The 20,556-nt window shown below is 40.7% G+C and overlaps 1 protein-coding gene across 16 annotated transcripts in view; it reads right to left on the reverse strand.

The window, feature by feature from the left end:
- KCNMA1 (potassium calcium-activated channel subfamily M alpha 1) overlaps nucleotides 1-20,556 on the reverse strand; it is a 749,169-nt gene that overhangs the window by 17,173 nt on the left and 711,440 nt on the right. For all 16 annotated transcript variants that reach the window (XM_004273064.3, XM_049697236.1, XM_049697232.1 and 13 more), the window contains 3 exons: nucleotides 20,385-20,515; nucleotides 3,134-3,328; nucleotides 981-1,099 (listed from right to left, as the gene is read on the reverse strand). In XM_004273064.3, the coding sequence (XP_004273112.1) occupies nucleotides 981-1,099; nucleotides 3,134-3,328; nucleotides 20,385-20,515 (445 nt within the window). The remainder of the gene's footprint in view (nucleotides 1-980; nucleotides 1,100-3,133; nucleotides 3,329-20,384; nucleotides 20,516-20,556) is intronic.

The raw sequence follows: 20,556 nt of genomic DNA on the forward strand, positions 1-20,556 counted from the left end.
GAGTCAGACACTCTGAGCGTGGGGTCCAGCAATTTGTGTTTTAACAAGCTTTACAGATGATTCTCATGTTCATCTAACTTTGAGAACCCACTGGTGCACAGCAATTATGCTCAACTCCAGCTCAACTGTAATCTCTGGGCATTAAAACTACATATTTTCATTTCATACCAGTTAAGTCAGAGTCATCAGACTACTTTTAAAAAGTACCTGCAGTGATTCTACTATGCAAGCAGGTCTGAGAGACACTCATCTCTATGGCATTGTTTCCTGGGGTATATTACATGAACACACTGATTTTGGCAATTCTAGGATGTACTTTTAATTTTAGGCTGCTATGAATGTACTTTAATGCATATTAGAAAAATATAGCTAGCATATATGAAATGTTATTTTTTTCTGCTTCAGGCAATAATATATAGTTTTCTTTAAAATACATATATAAAAGTAAGTCAATTGAAAAATACGTTAAGTAAAAAGATAGGTATCTATGAAAAAGAACATACACACACACACACACACACACGTATTACTGAATCACTCTGCTGTACACCTGAAGCTAACACAACATTGCAAATCAACTATACTTCAATAAAAAAAATTATATATCTATAGGTGTCTAAGACACGGCAAAGGAACCATTTACCTTAAACAGTAGCAATATGAAATATTTCTATATTAGGTACCAACAGAATTATCCCAGTAGCAGGAGTCTGGAGGACATGCTTGCCTTCAGACTTCTGTAATTAGGTGATGGATGGAACTAGCCCATAAAACTTGAATTTTTCCCACAATGTCTTTATATCTGCTATTAGTAATTAAAGAAAAAAGCTTCCCACAACCAACAAACTCAGTGACGGATTTAATGTGGGCAGAGTAATCTGCACGTTGAGAGCGTGTATGTAGACCTTTGCCCTCATTGTGGGGGACAGGAGAGGGCATTTATGTCTCTGCCTTGCGGGTGGGAGTGGAAACATACTCACCTCTTCGTGCACTGGCTGGGGGTGCTGAGGTGAGCATCTCTCAGCCGATAAATTCCAAAACAAAGCATATTATATGTTTTCAGAGCTTTGCAGAACAGATCACCATAACAACCACCATCCTGGGAGTCAACGAAAGAACAGAGAGAAAAAGCATTTTTATTTGCCTGAAAGGAGAGGTCCCAGGGAGAAAAGGGCTTTTTAATGAAAGCTCATTTCGGTGTCTCCTGAGTCGGAGGGTCTGTACCAAGGAACCGTAGCTGAAGAGGTTAGTGTGGTTTATAGCCTACACCTCAATACCGGTGATTTTGGGGAATCAGATAATAATGGGTTTTCCTCTGGTTCTCTCTAGTTTTCCATCTGCAGCGATGAGAGCTTCAAGGAGATGGGGCCTCTCCTTATTTTAAGTGATGGTGTAAGCTTGAAGGTCTCAGATGTCTGTTCAGCTGAGGAGAAGAAACCAGCTTTGCAAAATGGTGATGATGTTTAGCCCCAGCTCAGCTGTAATCACTGTGATCTGACCGTGTTGTCAAAACTGCTCGAGTGATAATGAAAATCACTGCCAGGAGAAAAGACCCCACCAGGTACTATGGTGACAGACTCTTTCAGAGAAGGACTGTGTGAAAAGCACAATTTACAGACCTCAGAGATGGCAAGGGTGGAAGGGAATGTGTTTCCCCAGGAGCTGGAGGTCTGCAGGCTGAATAACTGGGATTCACAGTTCTAATCAGTTCACAGTCACCTTCCAAGGGTCTGGGGCCTGATGCGGAATGTGAAAGCAAACTCATTCACTCAGAAATGCTGGCTTCCTGCAGCCAGTTGGCTTCAGGTAGATATTATTATAGGAAGGGCACCAACGGCTGACTTCACTGGGAATAAAGTGACTGCATCTGTCCTTCCTGTTACCGAAGTTTTCAGATGGGCATCACATTAGAGAACACAAAAGGAGCCAGATCTTATCATTATTTAAAGTCTTTATTCTTTTAAAGTGTATCAATGAGTAAATGATGATAAAAAGAGCCACTAGCTATGGAGGTGGCCTTTTAAAAAAGCCCAGTCTAGCATAGATCCCTGCCCATAACCAAACTAAAATATAGTGCAAGTTGGCATCAGGGTTTCAGAAGAAATGGAAAAAGTGACCCTTTCCTTGGCTCCTTTTCCACTATTTGGACTTTCTGGGTGGCACTATTGTTTGTACAATGGGTTTACTGGCTCCCAAGACTGGGCTCCAGCCCCTGAATGCATCCATGGAGTTGGGCTGGGAATAAGGTTCAAGACTGCTTACTTCTGCCAGAGTGCTTGAACCAGGCTGGTGCGTGGAACCCAAAGGGAGGCATGGGTCCCTCTGCAGCAGCAGGGGCATGGGGGAGGGTGACTGGGTCCAGCCTCAGAATTAATAGCCCACGAGGGGCTTTTAAAAACCACTGATGGCTGTACTCAGCCCCCAGGATTCTGGGCATGACCCCAGCACCGGTGGTTTTCAGAACACCATAGCTTATTATGCGCACGTAGACCCGCTGGCCAAACCAACAGCATCTCATGTGGATTCTTTAATGTCTCTAATTCCAGACCGAGGTCACCTACCTCTGAGGCTGGACCCATTCACTCTCCCCCATGCCCCCGCTGCTGCTGAAGCGACTGATGTCTCCCTCTGGGTTGCACACACCAGCCTGGTTCAGGCACTCTGGCAGACCTATTAATGTGCAGTTGGGGTTAAGTAGCCCTGAGTCATGCTAAGACCTGTAGAAAAGGCTCCCAGCCGTGGCTGCATTTGGAACCCGCCCCCCCCCCCACCACCCAATGCCTCCCATCTGTGGCAGAAGGTACCTGAGGGGAGTCAGTAAGCCCACAGGCTCTGAAGCCAGGATCCCTAGTGCAAATTCCTTATAGGGCCAGTCCTCAGTGTCTCTGAGCCCCAGTTTCCTTAAAGCGTCTGATAAGAGAACCTACGTCAAAGGGTCACCATGGGGATTAAAATGAATGAATACATGTAAAGCCCAGTGCCTGCTACACAGTAAGCCATAAGCATCACCTCTTATAGTTCTTTTCCTGTAGAAAGTAGCAAAGGCAGAGACCTAGCCTGTCACTGTCTGACACATTTGGATCCCGCCATTCCCAAACAGCCAGCTCAGGTGCCCTCTGCCCCCTGAACTCACCCCCAGGTCCGCAAAGGGCCCGTCCAGCAGTGCTAACTGGGCCACGCGGCAGCGGTCCCTATTGGCCAGCGTCTGGGGGGTGCTGTAGCCCCCGCGCAGTGCATTCTCCTCGGCAATCAGAGCCTCCAGCTCCGGCGTGGCTCCTCCGGTCACCAGGGTCCGTATCAGGGTGAGGATGTTGTCATTGAAGTATGTCTGGGAAGAGAACGGTGGGGGGGGGGTTCCTTTAAGCAAACTTCCTAAAGTCATGACAACCGACATTCAAATGACAACTTTCCTTGATATCTCCTGTTTAAAGTTCTGGCCTGTCTCTTCAAATAATTTTATGTGGGAAGTGAAAAGACAGCAGCCTCCAATTATTCAATTCTTTTCTCTCCTGCTTGGTTCTGCCACGAGAGCCTGACTTTTAAAAACTGATTCAGGGGATTTTTATTGAAGGGCTAACGTCAACATGGTTGGTGTTTATCATAATCGGTGCTAATTGGGATGTAAATATGGCTTCCTCTCCTGCTTGCTCAGGGACCTTGGGTGTGTGTAAGAAAATGCAGCCCGACCCAGGCAGGATGGCCTCTGAGCTCCTGTAACCCACGTGCCAGGAAGCTGCCTCTTCCAACAATGGCAGAACTTCTCTCTCGGTTGGAACGAGATGCCAAGAGCGCCATTAAGGCCACACGTTCAACAATTTTATCACATGCTTTGTAACAGGCTAAACCAGAAGTCCCTGTCAATTAAATATGCCAGATCAATTTATGACAAGGTGGGTCCCCTGGTGTTTTTGCTCTTACGTAACCTCAGGGGTCTGAGGTGAATACAGCTTATTAAAGAAGTTCCCTCTACACGTGTACATTTGTCTCACATCTGAAACATAACAGGTCTGTCAGGAACAAGACAATGGGAGCTTTAAAAAATTAATAGGATGTCAAATAAAAGAGCTCAAAAAGACATTTGTCACACAGCCTAATTTGAGAAAAATGTCAGTTAAGGGTCTGTTTTCCATTTTCCAGTGTAAGAAGAAGTCAAACAGGCTAAATAATATCAAGCCAAAGTTTGCCTGTGGCTTTTGGGGATGGATGGACCTTTGGGAGCAGGTTGGGCAAGACAGCTGCATTTTAACTTCAGCAGGTTTTTGGACAGTTCACGGGGCAAAGATCTAGTGGGGTAAGGATGAGTCCTCTCCCGCTTGGCCACCACGAGGCCTATGTCTTGGGGGAAGCTGCCTAATCATTCTGGGCTTTGATTTTCTCATCCATAAAATAAGCACTGTCATTAAGATCAAGTTTATACGCAACGAATTCCATGAGGACTTCTGAGTTAAGATGATAGCTGCTAGCCAGGCTGGAATCACTTTCCTCACTGAAGCACTCACAAAAATACCCAAAGTGATACAAAATTTCAATAGCAAAGGAAACTAGGAGTGTGAGTCAGAACCAGTCAGACCCTAAGGAGAATGTATCATCTAACAGAGCTCAGATATGCCCTGGGGCAGAGAAGCTGAAGAAAAACAAGTAAGGGAGGAAATGTTGCTGGCGCGGTGAAGGGGTGAGAGGCAGGCTGGAGGTTTAACGCTGACCTCACCACTTAGTAGCTGCGTGACTTTGGAAAGTTATTTCTCATTTTTGTGCCTCAGTGTCGTGATCTGTAAAATATAATAGAGTGGTTATAAGGACTATATAGCCAATATGTGCGAGGCACTTAGAAAAGTGCTTCGTGCACAGGAAGCACTGAGAAATAATTTCTGGCCTGCTATCAGAGACTCAGGCCTTTGTTGAGGAGAGGTCAACCCATTCCCAATCTTCCCTTTTAAAAAATCTTTTCTGGCTTTTTTTGGTGGGTTGGTGGTGGCAGGCAGAGGGGGGTGGTGCAAACCAAGGCCATTCATTTTACCCTTGAACCTGCACTTCTCAGGCTGCCTCCATGACAAGACCCCATTTAGACTGAGCAAAGGCCCAGTGAGGGTCAAGGGGGACTGCATCCTGGACTGTGACAGCCTCCACAGGACTGGCCACCACAGGTGAACTCTCGTGGAGGCTGGTTCAGGGCACATGTGAAAACATTTCCCAAAGTCTTCAGAGGTAAATCCCCTTCCCTATAGTCCAGCAGCCCATCATCAGAAGCAGAAGATCACCCCCCGGCCCCAGCTCTGCAGCACATTAAATGAAGGAGTGCTGGACACAGAACTGTGACAAAGGCCTTTGTGCTATAATTACCCTTCTAGATCAACACCCAGGGAGGAGTCCACCGGCGTGAAATGTGGACGGCAGAAAATTCACAACCTCGTACACTGAAAAACAGACCTCTCCTTGCTCCGATGTACAGAGAGAAAGAAAGAGCCAATATAAATATTTTTAAAAAGGGAGCGACAGCATTTAAGATATAAAGGAAAAGCATTCTTTTGGTTGGTTAAATAGTTACTGGAAGACGTAAAAAAAATTTAGGAAGCATTTGTTTTAGAATCAAAATCAATTTAAAAAAAAATATAGAGTATCGGGCTTCCCTGGTGGCACAATGGTTGAGAGTCCGCCTGCCGATGCTGGGGACACGGGTTTGTGCCCCGGTCTGGGAAGATCCCACATGCCGCGGAGCAGCTGGGCCCGTGAGCCATGGCCGCTGAGCCTGCGCGTCCGGAGCCTGTGCTCCGCAACGGGAGAGGCCACAACAGTGAGAGGCCCCTGTACGCAAAAAAAAAAAATAAAAAATAAAATAGTATATATATATATATATATATATAGAGAGAGAGAGAGAGAGAGAGAGAGAGAGAGAATCTATAACAAGTAAAAGATCAGATGGTAAGAAAGCTGACTTCATACAACTTATTCAATTATTTTTAAATGTAAGATATTGAAATTAAAATGAATGTAATAAAAAAATGGTTAAAAAGAATCCAACGTTTTTTCATGATAAACAAACTAGTAGTGAAAGGGAATTTCCTCAACCTGATTACGGGCATATATTAAAAACCCACAGCTAACATCAGACTTATTGGTGAAAGGCTGGATGCTTTCTTTTTAGATCAGGAACAAGACCAGGAAGCCAACTCTCACTGCTTCTATTCAACATAGCACTAGAGGTCTTAGCCAGGGCTAGAAAAAAATAAAGTTATCCATATCAAAAAGGAAGATGTAAAACTATCTCTATCCACAGAAGACATGATCTTGTAAATAGAAAATTCTAAAGAACACTAAAATGATATTATAGGTAACAAATGAGTTCAGCAAGGTTGCAGGATACAAAAAACAATACACAAAAATCATTTGTGTATCTACGTACTTGCAATGAACAATATAAGAATGAAATTAAGACAATTAAATTAAAACAATTCTCATTATAATAGTTTCACAAAGAACAGAATATTTAGGAATAAATTTAGGAGGTTCAAGATTGGTACACTGGAAACTACAAAATATTGTTGAAATAAATTAAAGAAAATCTAAATAAATGAAAAGATATCTCAACTTCATGGACTGGAAGACTTAGCATTCTTAAGATGGCAATACTCCCCCAAACAATCTACAGATTCAATGCAGTTGCTATCAAAACCCCAAAGACCATTTTTACAGAAATGGAAAAACTGATTTTAAAATTCATGTGAAATTGCAAGCACCCCCCAAATAACCAAACCATCCTGAAAAGGAAAAACAAAGTTGGAGGACTCACACTTCCCGATTTTAAAATATACCACAAAGCTACTATAATCAAGAGAGTATGTTATTGCCATAAGGATAGACATGGACTATTGGAATCAAATTGAGAGTCCAGAAATAAACTCATACACTGTGTATCAACTGATTTTCAACAAAGGTGCCAAGACCATTCTACAGAGAAAGAATATAGTCTCTTAAACAAATGTTGCTACCACAACTGGGTATCCACATTCAGAAGAATAAATCTGGACCCCTACCTCACACCATATGCAAAAATTAATTCCAAATGGATCAAAGACCTAAATATAAAAGGTTAAACTATAAAACTTAGAAGAAAACATAAAGGTAAATAATTATGAACTTTGATTTGAAAACTGATTCTTAAATATGACACCCAAAGCATAGGCAACGAAAGAAAAAATATATGTAAATTAAACTTCATCAAAATTGAGAATTGTTTGTGCACAAAGTACACCAACCAGAAAGTGAAAAGAAACCCTACACAGTGAGAGAAAATATTTGCAAACCGTATATCCCATAAGGGTCTAGTATCCAAATATATATTAAAAAATCTTGCAATACAAGAACATAAAGAAAAGTGACTCAAATTTAAAAATGGACAGAATACTTGAATAAACATTTCTCTGAAAAAGATATACAAATGTTAAACAAACAAATGAAAAGATGCTTAACATCACTAGTCATCAGGGAAATACAAATCAAAACCTCAACAAGATACCTCTTCACACCCACTAGCATGGCCAAAATAAAAAAGAAAGATCATAACAAGAGTTGGTGAAGATGTGGAGAAATTAGAACCCTAACACAATGCTGGTGGGAATATAAAATGATACAGCCACTTAGCGAAACAGTTTGGCAGTTCCTCATATGGTTAAACAAGTTACCATAAAACCCAGTAATTCTGCCCCTATGTATATACCCAAGAGAAATGAAAATTATGTCCATATGAAAACTTGTACATGGATGTTTATAGCAGCATTATTCATAATAGCTAAAAGGTAGAAATAATCCAAATGTCCATCACCTAATGAATGCACAAACAAAACGTGTTATATCCATGCATGATCATTAGGCCATAAAAAGGTATGGAGTACTAATACATGCTCCAACATGGATGAACCTTCCAAACATTATGCTAAGTAAAAGAAGCCACTCACAAAAGACTACATATTGTATGATTCCACTTATCTAAAATGTCCAGAAGAGGCAAATCTATAAAGATAGTCAGTAGATTACTCTTGCTTAGGGCTGGGGGGAAGGAGACAGAGGGGTAGTGCGGATAGCTAAAGGATATGGAGTTTCTTTTTGAGCCAATGAAAATGTTCTAAAGTCTACTGTGGTGATGGCTGTACGTAGCTGCGATTATAGTAGAAATCATTGACTTGTACACTTTAAATGGGTGCATTGCATGATGTTAATGATAGCTCAATAAAGGTGTTTTTAAAAAAGAGTTAAAAGGTAACTAAACTTGTAATGGCCAGATTTTTATCTGTTAAGAAGCAGTAATTAAAAATACTGTATTGTACACTGAAAAATGTGTTAAATGGGTAGATCTCATATTAAGTGTTCCTATCACAATAAAAAAATCAATAAGGTGTAGAACTGAAAATCACACATACACACACAAAAAAATGTGGAATTAAAACTAAGAAAATCACCTGAACAACTACATAGAGAAATGGGTAGAGATTTCCTTCCTTCCTTTCCCTTTCTTTCTTTCCTTTTTTTTTTTTTTTTTCTTAATGAGAATGCTGGTTGAGGAAAGACAACAGAGGTCAAATTGATAAATAGCAAGTGTTCACAAATGAAAGTTGTAAACAAAATTCAAACAGGTAAAAATGAGCAAGCAAGCAAGGAAACAAATGAATACAACCTGCCTGAGCTGAAGAATGAACTGAGGATGAGGATGAAGATGGTTCACCGAGTGAATGCAGCCAACACCTAGACCTGTACTAGATGAACATTTGAATTTAAAATAGTAAAGGAAAAACGTGACCTAACACAATGCTGTTAGGAAAAAAAAAATGTACAAGATCAGGTTAGCCGCAGACTTATCTAGGAAAGAGCTATATCAACTGAGTTTTGAAAGGACACATTTATTCCAAGAATTCTACACATAGCTACACTGTTGATCATCTGTGAAATCAATAGAAATATTTTTTTTCTCTAGGTACCTAAGCATTTATGGATTTACTTCATTTAAAAAATACTTGGAAACAAAATCATCTTCCTTCAAGATCTTTTTAAACTTTTAAAAATTAAAATATGAGCAAATTTTGTTTAAAAATACTAGTGAAGGGGTTTCCCTGGTGGCACAGTGGTTGAGAGTCCGCCTGCCGATGCAGGGGACACAGGTTCATGCCCCAGTCCGGGAAGATTCCACATGCCGCGGAGCGGCTGGGCCCGTGAGCCATGGCCGCTGAGCCTGCGCATCCGGAGCCTGTGCTCCACAACGGGAGAGGCTACAACAGTGAGAGGCCCGCGTACAGCAAAAAAAAAAAAAAAAAAAAAAAAAATACTGGTGAAATATATTAAAACATGGAATTTAATAAAGGATATATTACTACAAAACTGAAGGCAAATGTCAAAAGTAATTCTTGAAAGAAAAAATATGACATAAAATTATCTATTAATACAGTAATATTAAATTATTTTTAAAAGTCAGAAAAATGAAGTAGGAGAAAGATGATGAAAGTTAAGACATGTAAATTCCCTGATCTTATAGAGGGAGGAATCAAGAGCTACTACATTTTTCTAGATAATAATACTAAGAAAATATAGTTTCAAGTATATTTATAGAGTGCCTGGTAACCACTAACTAGAGTTAAAACTAGAATGTATAATTTTCACATCACTAGAGAAAAGAAGCATACAAAATATAGACCATGTACACAAAGACAGATAATTAAAGACACAATTACAGAATCATAAAGCATAATGCAAAATTTTAGCATTGTAGGTTACATAACTAAACATAAATGAGCTAAATGATTTGATAAAAGGGCAAAGATTCTCAAACTTGTTCAAAAACCAAAATCAAACTCTGGTGTCTCAAAGGTAAAGAGGAAAAAACAAAACAAAACAGGCAAAGAAAAATATATTTAAAGGGGAAAATTTTAAATATTACATTAAGTGACTTAACTCTATGTTCATAATTAAAGTTTACAATAAATATATAACATATTTATGGAGAAAATATTATAACTGAAATATAGACAGCAAAACGAATTAGCCATTATAGCAAATTAAACATGGACTGAGAGTCATATGTAAAATTGATATGTGAAATATCATCGTGTTTCTTGTTTTCACAGCTCAAAGAGACCAAAATATAAGGAAATGAAGGATGTAATAAGGGTATTTATTAGATTTGTGTTAAACTTCGTACCATTTTAGATAGCATCCAAACAATAATTACAAAGTATGATCGATGGCCCAAAGTATAAAATCTCAATATATATAATAAAGTATGAGCTGTATGGTCTATATTTAAAAAATAGAGTAGTAGGTACAAAAGTAAATATCCCAACACTTCCAAGTTTGTTTTTTAAAAGTATCCTAAATAACTGTGGGTCAAGATGGAAATCAAACTCAGAATACAGAGTATTAAAAATTAAAGATTATTTGAAAATGACATATAAAAATGTCATGGATTGAGGCCAAAGCTACAGAGACAAATTCAGAGCCTTAAGTGCTTTTATTATTAAATATGAAAGCATTTCAGCAAATAATTCTAAGTATTAAAAGAATTTTTTGTTGTTCTTTTTTATCTTAGAAAAACAGAAGGATGAAATAAAAAAGCATCAATTAATGAAATAGCAAGAGGATATTTAGTGAGTTTAGTGAGCTGATACGTTTTTAAACTTGATAAAATTATGCTAAATTTCCTCTGGAAACAGTTTATGAAATTGTCCTCTGAGGTATTATAATATTAAAGATTTTATAACTAAACATTGTAGGCAATATTAAAAATTAGAAGATCAACCAGAATGAATTGAAAATCAGGGCCTTGGGCCAAATCCCGACTGCCACCTGTTTTTTTTTTTTTTTTTTAATAAAGTTTTATTGCGACCCAGACATGCCCATTTGTTTACTAAAATGCTTTCAGCTTTTGTGCTAAAATGGCAGAATTGAGTAGTTTCAACAGAGTCTGTATGGCTCTCAAAAGCCTAAAATATTCACCATCTGGCCCTTTACAAAAAAGTTTCCTGTTTCATTTCTTAATATGATAAGGAAAGCATAATGCACCATGGAGAAGGGATGTTTACTCAGCAAATGATTTAGAAGAAATTGGTTATCTGGAAAAAAGTTTTTTTCAACAATATGGTAATGATTAAATAAATAATGATACACATATGTGACTTACATTGTACAGATATTAATATGCTTTCAGAGCATGTTATGTTACATGACATAACATTAAAATATTCAAAAAGCAGGATCCAAAAAACACTATGATCTAAAACTCATGTTAAAAGTGCAGACCCCCACAGATATAGTTATGTAAAAATATTTAGTATTATGTAAATACTTAGTATTATGTAGTATTATGTTATAGTCATGTAAAAATATTATGTATTTAGTACCCCCAAATTTTACATGGTGATTAATTCCTGGTAATAGAATTCTAACTGATTTTCATCTTTTCCTATAATTTTATTTATTTTATATATTTTCTACTATGAAAATATATTTATTCTAAATTTCTAAAAACGGCAGTAAATGGAATTTATACAACTCAGTAGCAAAAAACCCCCCAAAATTTGATTAAAAAATGGGCAAAGGAACTGAATAGACATTTTTCCAAAGAAGATATTCGAATGGCCAACAGGTACCTTAAAACAGGGGTCCGCATCCCCCGGGCCGTGTACCAATACCCCTCTGCAGCCTGTTAGGAACCAAGTCACACAGCAGGAGGTGAGTGGCGGGCAGGCGAGCGAGCGAAGCTTCATCTGCCGCTCCCCATTGCTCACATTACCGCCAGAACCATCCCCTCTACCCCACCCACCCGCCCCCATCTGTGGAAAAACTGTCCTCCACGAAACCGGTCTCTGGTGCCAAAAAGGTTGGAGACCACTGCCTTAAAAGATGCTCAACATCACTAATCATCAGGGAAATGCAAATCAAAACCACAGTGAGGGGCTTCCCTGGTGGCGCAGTGGTTGGGAGTCCGCCTGCCGATGCAGGGATCGCGGGTTCGTGCCCTGGTCCGGGAAGATCCCACATGGCGCGGAGCGGCTGGGCCCGTGAGCCATGGCCGCTGAGCCTGCGCTTCCGGAGCCTGTGCTCCGCAGCAGGAGAGGCCACAGCAGTGAGAGGCCCGCGTATCGCAAAAAAAAAAAAAAACACAGTGAGGTATCATCTCACACCTGTTAGAATGACTATTGTCAAAAAGACAAGAAATAACAAGTGTTGGTGAGGATGTGGAGAAAAGGAAACCTCTGTATGCTGCTAATGGGAAGGTAAACTGATACAGCCACTATGCAAAACAGTATGGTGGTGCCTCGAAAAATTACAAACATAGATAGCTACCATACGATCCAGCAATTCCACTTCTGGATATATATCCAAAGGAAATGAAGTAACTATCTCAAAGTGATAGATATCTTTTGTACCCCACGTTCACTGTGGCATTATTTACAATAGCCAAGACACGGAAACAACCTAAGTATCCAGTGAGAGATGAATGGATAAAGAAAATGTGGTATACATACAGTGGAATAATATTTAGCCATAAAAAGAAGGAAATCTTTCCATACGCAACAACACAGATGAAGCCTGAGAGCATTGAGCTAAGTGAAACAAGTCGGAGAAATACAAAGATTGTATACTCTCACTTATATGTGGAATCTAAAGAAAGTGGAGCTTACAGAAACAGAGAACAGATTGGTTGTTGCCAGAGGCAGGAGGTACAGGTTGGGGAAATGAGTGAAGGTGGTCATAGGATATAAACTGCAGTTATATAATTAATAAATTCTGGGGACATAACGTACTACAACATAGTGCCCGCACTTAACGATACCATATTGAATATCTGAAAACTGCTTAAGAGTAGACTTTTAAAGTTCTCAGCAACAATGACAACAAAAAATTGCTGGTGAGGTGATGGATTAATGAACCTTACTGTTGTAACCATTTCACAATGTATACATATAACATTGCACATCTTAAACTTACATAATGTTATAAATCAATTATATCTCAATAAAGTTGGGAGGGGAGAAGGAGGTAAATGCTATAAAATAGTTAAAGGCAAAAAAACATAGCCACAAACAACCTGATGAAAATATAGCTGAATATTTAACCAATCTCAGGATACCTGATGAGTCGTCTTGTTCAGCAAGCACTTTTTAGGCATAAAAACTATAGAAGAATTCACAAAATATGCATTTACATGGTTCTACACACAAATTAAAATTATGTGTACTTCAGAACTACCGTAAACACAATTAAAGGGCCCCCTAAGGAAAATGATAATCAGTGCCCGCTGAAGTACAAGAGATGGCATTTACACACCAGTGATGGTAGTGCAACTGGTACAATTGTTTCTGGGGGATAATCTGGCAATGTCTACCAAGAGCTTTAAATATGTTCACATGTATTAAAAGCCCGGTAAGTTTACCTCAAGATAATAAGTTGCTTCTTGCTCAAAGATTTACGTACAGTAATACTTATCGCAGGGTTAATTATTGTTATAATAAAAAAATTAAAAACGGAAATGCCCCACAATAGATAATGTTTAAACAGATTCTGGAACAACCATATGTCTGAGTCTCAGGAAGTCCTATGGAGGTCTTGCAGTGATACCCAAGAATATGACATGATTAAACACTCTGAGAAAAATAATAACTTTGAAAAGAAACAAAACCAAGATATAAAACTGGGTGATTCCATATTTATCTACCCATCTGGAAGGAAATATACCAAAATACTAACCATGCTGATCTTTGGGTGTTGGGAATATGGTTTGTTTAAATTTTCTTCTTTATATATATCTGAGCTTTCAAAATTTTCCAACTGAACATGAATACATTGTCTAAGGAAAACACAGTCAATGGTTCTTAAACAAAGAACACTCTAAGTTCTGCTCTGCAACGGTAAGTCAGGAAGGTCATCACGAAAGGCTGTTGTTTCGTCAAATCTTTAGGATTTGACCTTCACATGTTTCCCCTTCTGCGTTGAAATCAGTTACACTGAAACAGCATAATCTTTTCGATCAATCAGTCGCTGACATTTATTGAGCACCTACTAATCCCTGGATCTTGGTTTGGACTGAAATTGTACGCTACTCCAAGAGTGTGTCACTTTCAAAATTGCCCATCAAGGGGTATAATTTCAGGGTGGGTCAGAGCATTTTACAGGTCCCTGAAAAATTCTGGAACCACTCATGACACTGAACACAATTCTCTGCCCCCTGAGCTGGGACTATATCCCAGATCTCTCTCCGTTCTCTTTTTTCATGCAGGCATCAAGGAGCAGTGCTTTGGGCCACAGTACCTGCTGTGGCCGAGAATAATGATGTCTGTTAGCAGAGCACTCTTGCCCCCATTTTGATGCCCCAATATTCAGCTGCAGGGAAGTACTTTGAGCACTGCATGTGGGCGTGCTCCGAGCATGTTTCAAGGTCTCTTTGTGATCTGAGCAACTCAGTGGAAAGACAATGCTTCTCCTGAAAAAGGATGTCCAGTCAGCCATTTTGGAAGGCACACATTTCATTATGGGGCCAGGGTACCACTCACAGAGTACAGAGCAGTCTGCAATTAAATATCACATCTAGCGCTTTCTGCCTAGGAAGTGACTGTTTCAGCATCATGGGGGCAAACCAGGTGCTAGGACTTCAAATGCCAATCATCAAAGACTATTCCTGTGCAGGATGTGGCAGCTAGAATAAACCTCTCTACAACTCACCTGACCCAGAAGGCACAATTCTTTTCTGGGTTAACGGAAACACTAGATTGAAGAAACACAGAACTCTGTAATACGTAGGTGTGATCCTTTGCCTCCTACGCTTTTGCACTGCTGGTCTTTTCTGTGCCCTACCATAGCCCATGTTCACTATGCCTGTGCTAGAAGCCTTGTGAAGGAGTCTCACATAGAACCTCCAACCCTGGCAGGACTAGTCTTCAGGGATGCTTTGGCTAGAGGCCTTTGCAATGGCTGTTCCTGTGTCACATGTTTGTTGGGGAACAGAGTTCTCCAGGGTCCTGCTCAGTGCCTGGGATCCAGAGACCTGTGTAGTCTAAGGAATATGGGAGTCCCTCTTCCCAGCGCTAAGGTCAGGGTTCCACATCTGGTCGGGGCAGCCTATCATCTAAGTATGGCAACATGGCACCTCGGGATCTATGTGTAGACTTCAGAATTCAGCTGCTGTAGTCTAAAATCCCTGCTTCGCCTTTCAATAGCTATGACAATAGGAAAGTTGCCCAACTTTTCTAGGTCTTGGATTTCTCATCCATATAACAGGGATTAAAACAAACAAAACAAAACAAAACCCAGATTACAGGATAGTGTTAAATGAGATCGTTTGTGTAATTCTAATGCACAACAAATACTCAATAAAGGACTGTTTATAAAAAGAACAACCAGCTAACAGTGCAACCAATTTAGAAAATCCCTTTCTCCCTGTGCCTCTGCGTTCTCAGCTCTAATATCAGAGAGCTGGCCCAGATCACGTGTGTGACCCCTGAGCCTCTGAACTTCGGGGATCCTCAGATTCTGTAAGTAGACAGAATATCAGACATTGAGGAAACCCAGAAATGCTGGGGAAAGGACCAGCAGATTACACCAGGGAAATCTGAGCCCGCAGCGCCACCTAGCCTGCTCCACGGAGGCCCCTCTGCACCTGGGTCTCCAACACGCTGGAGCATCTTCCTCTTTTTATTTTTTTGAAGTATAATTACCAGAGCTTATGTTTCACAGTTAATGCTGTCAAGCCTTTTAAACTAATTGGTCTTTTATAGAAAATTTAACTGAAAATTAACACATCTTTTAATAACATTGCCTTAACTTTAATGGCACTTTGCCTTTCGTTTATAATTGCTCTAAAATTGTCATTTTCCATGTCATAGCTGCCATTTTTTATATTTGCTAGTTTTCATGGTGTAGATTTTTAGTTTTAGTATTTTTCTTTCATGAGGGATGAGAACTATTTGATTTTCTTTTCCATCCTGGGCCTGCCTGGCCTGATGTGACAGCAGGGGCATATTCTGAGTCCATTTGCCATGCTGACAGCGGTGCTAGCTCATCTGTTGCACGGTGGACGGTGGACTGTCTGTCTCCTTGTGAGCTAGACTGCCTAAATGGTGGCTCTTGAGTGGAGTGTAAGGAGTAGAGCTACAGAAGAAGAATTTGTTTAGGTAACTGATGTCACATGGCACTGGGCTGCCTGAGAACTCAGCCCTCTCGGTAACGTACCTCAAGGGTTCAGCCCTTCATGCAAGTACAGTTAAGAGAGTACATCATGTGATTCATCTTCCAGATGGTCCTATTCTAAAGTCTTACCAACATAAGTTCGGTTATTTCTGGAAGAGAGGCCAGCTCTCTGCCTTGGAAAGCTAGTTACCCTCACCCCCAGCTGCTCTCTTCTGATTTTCAGTGTCAGCTTCCAAGTTACCTTCTAAGACAGTTTTACTCTGACCACTGTGGCTAAAATAGGTCTCCACACCCATTCAAACTATGTCCTGCTCTTCAAATTAGTTATCCTTATCTGACATTATTCAGGTACCCACTGTTACTGTCACTTACCTAGTGACTGCCCACTAGAATGACAGTTCAAACCACACGAGGGCAGGGTCTTTATCTTTCTTCTTCACTGCTGGATGCCCAGCATGAATAATAGTGCCTGGTATTTAGTAAGTGCCCAATAATGTATTGATTAATAACAGTACATGCATATAGAGCTTGCCATGTGCTAAGCGCTGCACTCATTACTCATTCAATCATCTCAACAGTCCTATGAGGTAGGTACTACTATTATTCCCATTTTAAAGATGAGAAAACTAAGGCAAAAAGAGGTTAAGGTTATACAACCAGTAAGTGGCAGTGCTGGGATCCACAGGCAAGCAGTCTGGCTCTTGAGTCCCTAATTTTTTCTTTCTAGGGAGGGTCCGGGTAGAACTCAAACTGGGGTGAGGGTAGGGGAAAGTGGGTGCTGTGTGGAAAAGAAATCTAAATACTCATGAGCCAGTTTTACCAAGAGGCTTCCTTTCATCTTTCTCATGTGTGTATGAGCATCAAGCTGGATGGTTCTGAAAAATACATTTCTTGTGTCCTTCTTCTTAGAGGCATATACCCATAAGCATAATTATTCCCACTCATCATGTGTTTCTGCTGTTGATTTGCAGGGAAAAGCCAGGAGGCCATGTCTGTAACATCCCTAGCTGTTCTAGGAATGCATGTGATGAATCAAAACATTCTTCTTCTTCACAAATGAAGCGGTGAGCAGCAGGAGTTGAATTATGAAGGACAATATTCAGAGAGTGTTTAGACACATGATTCAATGGCAATTTGGGGAGGAGCGCTAGAAAAAGGAGATCATAGGCATCTAAAGAGATGTGCGTGTGGATGTAGTGATATTGCTTGTAAGCGAATGCCTGAGATGGAAGCTTACCTCCAGCTCCCGCTGTTTGGAGTCTCACTTTCTCAATTTATATTCCTGCCAACCCTTTTAGTTCCTTCTACTTACTGCCTTGGTACGAGATAATCTCCTATTTTTTTTTTTCATAAATTAGGGTTGGGGTGAAATGCCAAGAAATCACAAGTAATCAGAAGGTCTAGATCCAATTGGGTCTGTTGAACCAGATCCAATTTGAGACCTCACTGTGGGACTTGCTTATCCTAGACAATGAAAACAAGGCCTGGAATAAGTGGATAGGCATTTTGAGTAATGATTTGAGAAGTCACAACAGTGGATCAGTTAAATAGGTCTTGCTTCAACACTTAGAGCAGGTTTATTCACATTATTGTCCAAAATAATACTGTCTGCAGTAATAGTAATGAAGCGCTTTGTACAGTGCTGGACCCTCAATAAATTACGCTGCTGCCGATCATGACAATGATGGTTACTAGATTCCTGACACCGCTTTTTCCCAGGCTGGAATTGAGAAGTGCTGCTTTGCTAGCAGACTACTGTATTCATACACGCCTTAGCCACCTTCTCCCAAACATTTTAGTTTGCATTTCAAAGGAGATTAGAGACAGATTTTTTAAAAAATGTCAAACCAATCTACTTTGATTTCTCAGCTGAGTTTCTCTCTACAGTGATGCCGTAGAGAGAATGGTGCGACTCAAATCTAGATGTGCCACTCACTCCCACCCCGTGGCCACAGTGTGCCCCCTTGACTGTGTAGAGGTGAAGCGCTTTGGTGCTTAAAAACAGTTGTATCCCTTGGAACCAGGGCTGGCTTCATGGGTGTGTGGCCTGCGTTGTCACCGAGGGCCCACGCTCAGAAGAGGCCCTCATTTGGTTCAATGCTCTGCTATCACCCTTTTGAAATTCTTAGTAACTTATGAAAAAGTAGGCTTTCAAATTATGTAGCTGGTCCCACCTGGAATATATGGCGTGTCTGATCTGTGGAAACAATTTTGTAAGTGTGGATCTTTAAAAATTTGGATCGAGTATTTTACAGTTCTGAAAAAACATCGACTATAAACTGTTTCATCATCTTTTAGTGAGAACAGTCTTCCGAAATCTGTCTGATTAGGATCAGAAATAAAATGAATCTTCTGAGGAGATGAATTACAGAAATCTGTTTGAAAGTGGACTTGGAGACTGCGAGGACTATTACAGAGAATACAGCACTGTAATAAGCACATCCTGTTGCCTCCATCATGCCCTCTGGCCTGCTTAGGGAGTTTGCCCAAACGAAGCCCAACATCACTGGCAGGTAGAAAGGTGAGGCTCAGTACCCTCAGACCATCAGAAAGGTCGTGAGCCCTGGGAAAGCAGGATGGCCTTCAGTAAGGACTGCTTTCTCTCCTTCTTGGTTTGGCAAGCAGTGGGATGGCATGAAGCCCAGTCAACCTTAATTCAGATGAATGTTGTTTCATATTTATTTTTAAATCTATAATTCTGATTTTTCACTAAGATATGCTTGTAGTTGGACCACATTCAGGAATATAGAATAACCTAAATTAGTCTTAAAAAGCTTTATGCTTTTTCCTTCCTCAAATAGAGGTCCTTCTGGGATTAGCTTTAATGAATAGATGAGAATAATGCATAATTAGCATATCAGTTGTTTAACACATGCAGGAGAATAGCCTTCTTTTTCTTTTTTTTTTTTTTTTTGAGAATAGCCTTCTTAAGCATTTGAAGAAATATATGTGTATAAAAACTCTCTGGGCTATGTTTATGGTTTTAATGGATTCAGTAAAACTCTTTTTTTGTGGTTTCTCCAAAGGTCAGTTTTTATCCAGCCTATGTCTGTATTTATAAAAAGAGTGAAGTTGAGAATTCCCCCCAAAAAAGACTTTTCTATACAATAAATAAAGCCACTCAGTGGGAATACTTCATAATCTCCATTCTGGTCTGCTTTGCCTTTTGCAGCTCGAGATGGCTTCTTTGAGACGGGACCTACTTTTTAGTTGTCATTTGATTTTGGTCTCACAAGTGAAAACACAAATGCCTTGATTGTTCGACGCATATCAAGTTATAAAAGAAACTGAAGATGCTTTGGATCCCTGGCAGCCCACCCTCCTCTCTCTGCCACCATTCTGCGCCTTCACTGGGGCAGAGAACAGGCCAGGCCTTGCCTCACACCCACGCCTCTCCCAGGACTGAGTCTCAGTGACTGGCAGTGACCTAGGAGACACCTTTGACGCTTTGTCCTCTTCCGCCTTTGCTCATATTCAATCTATTCCCAAGTCCTCTCGATTTTACTGACAAACACCACTCAAACCCATCCACCTTCCTCCAGCCCCGAGGGCTCTACCCCACTCCACGCTACGAGAGCCCCTTACTCAGACTTACCCGCTGCCATCTTGCCTCCTGAGCCATCCTCCACACAGCTGCCCAGGCAACCCCCTCAAAACATAAACCTGATCACATCACTTGCCAACTTAAAACCCTTCAACGCCTCCTCACTGCTCTTAAGAGAAAGACCAGAAACACGAAAATGGGTTTCGAGGTTCTGTGGGTCCAACTCTGCCTTGTCCTCCCCTTCCCCTCTCTCACTGAGGTCCAGCGACGCAGGCTTTCTTTGCCTTCTTTGAGCCTGTCAGGTACCCCACCAGGCCTTTACCTTTGCTGTCCTTCTTTGGGGGATTCTCTTCCCCATAAAATCTCCCATCTTTATTGCTCAGACTTTGAGCAACATAAAATATATATTCTTTCTTTGGAGAAATCCTTCTCTGATCCCGAGACCACATCAAGTGCTTACCGGTATTTACTCATAGCCTTCCTTGCACTTTCAAGAATTTATAATCAGACGGTTACCTGTGTGCTAATTTAAATAACATCAGTATCCCCTTCCAGATGGCAAGCTCGGTGTGGTTCGGCTCTCCAGGGTAGTTCAAGCTCCAGCCCATGCCCCTCATGCATTGGAGGCTGGAGGCGCTCTGTCCCTGGGTCCCCGTGTCCCCCACCTACTCACCGCACTCATGAGTGAATCCAGGACGCTGACGGCAAACGCTGTCCCACATGCAAACGGCTGCGTGAGGTACAGCTCTGTGTCGGGGTCATCGTCATCGTCTTGGTCCAAAAACTGAACATTAGTATCGTTCACTAGGAAAAGCATAAAGTAAGAATTAGATCAAAAGACCACA

Source organism: Orcinus orca, chromosome 14 (assembly GCF_937001465.1).
Source record: "Orcinus orca chromosome 14, mOrcOrc1.1, whole genome shotgun sequence".
NCBI classification, from domain to species: Eukaryota; Metazoa; Chordata; class Mammalia; order Artiodactyla; family Delphinidae; genus Orcinus; species Orcinus orca.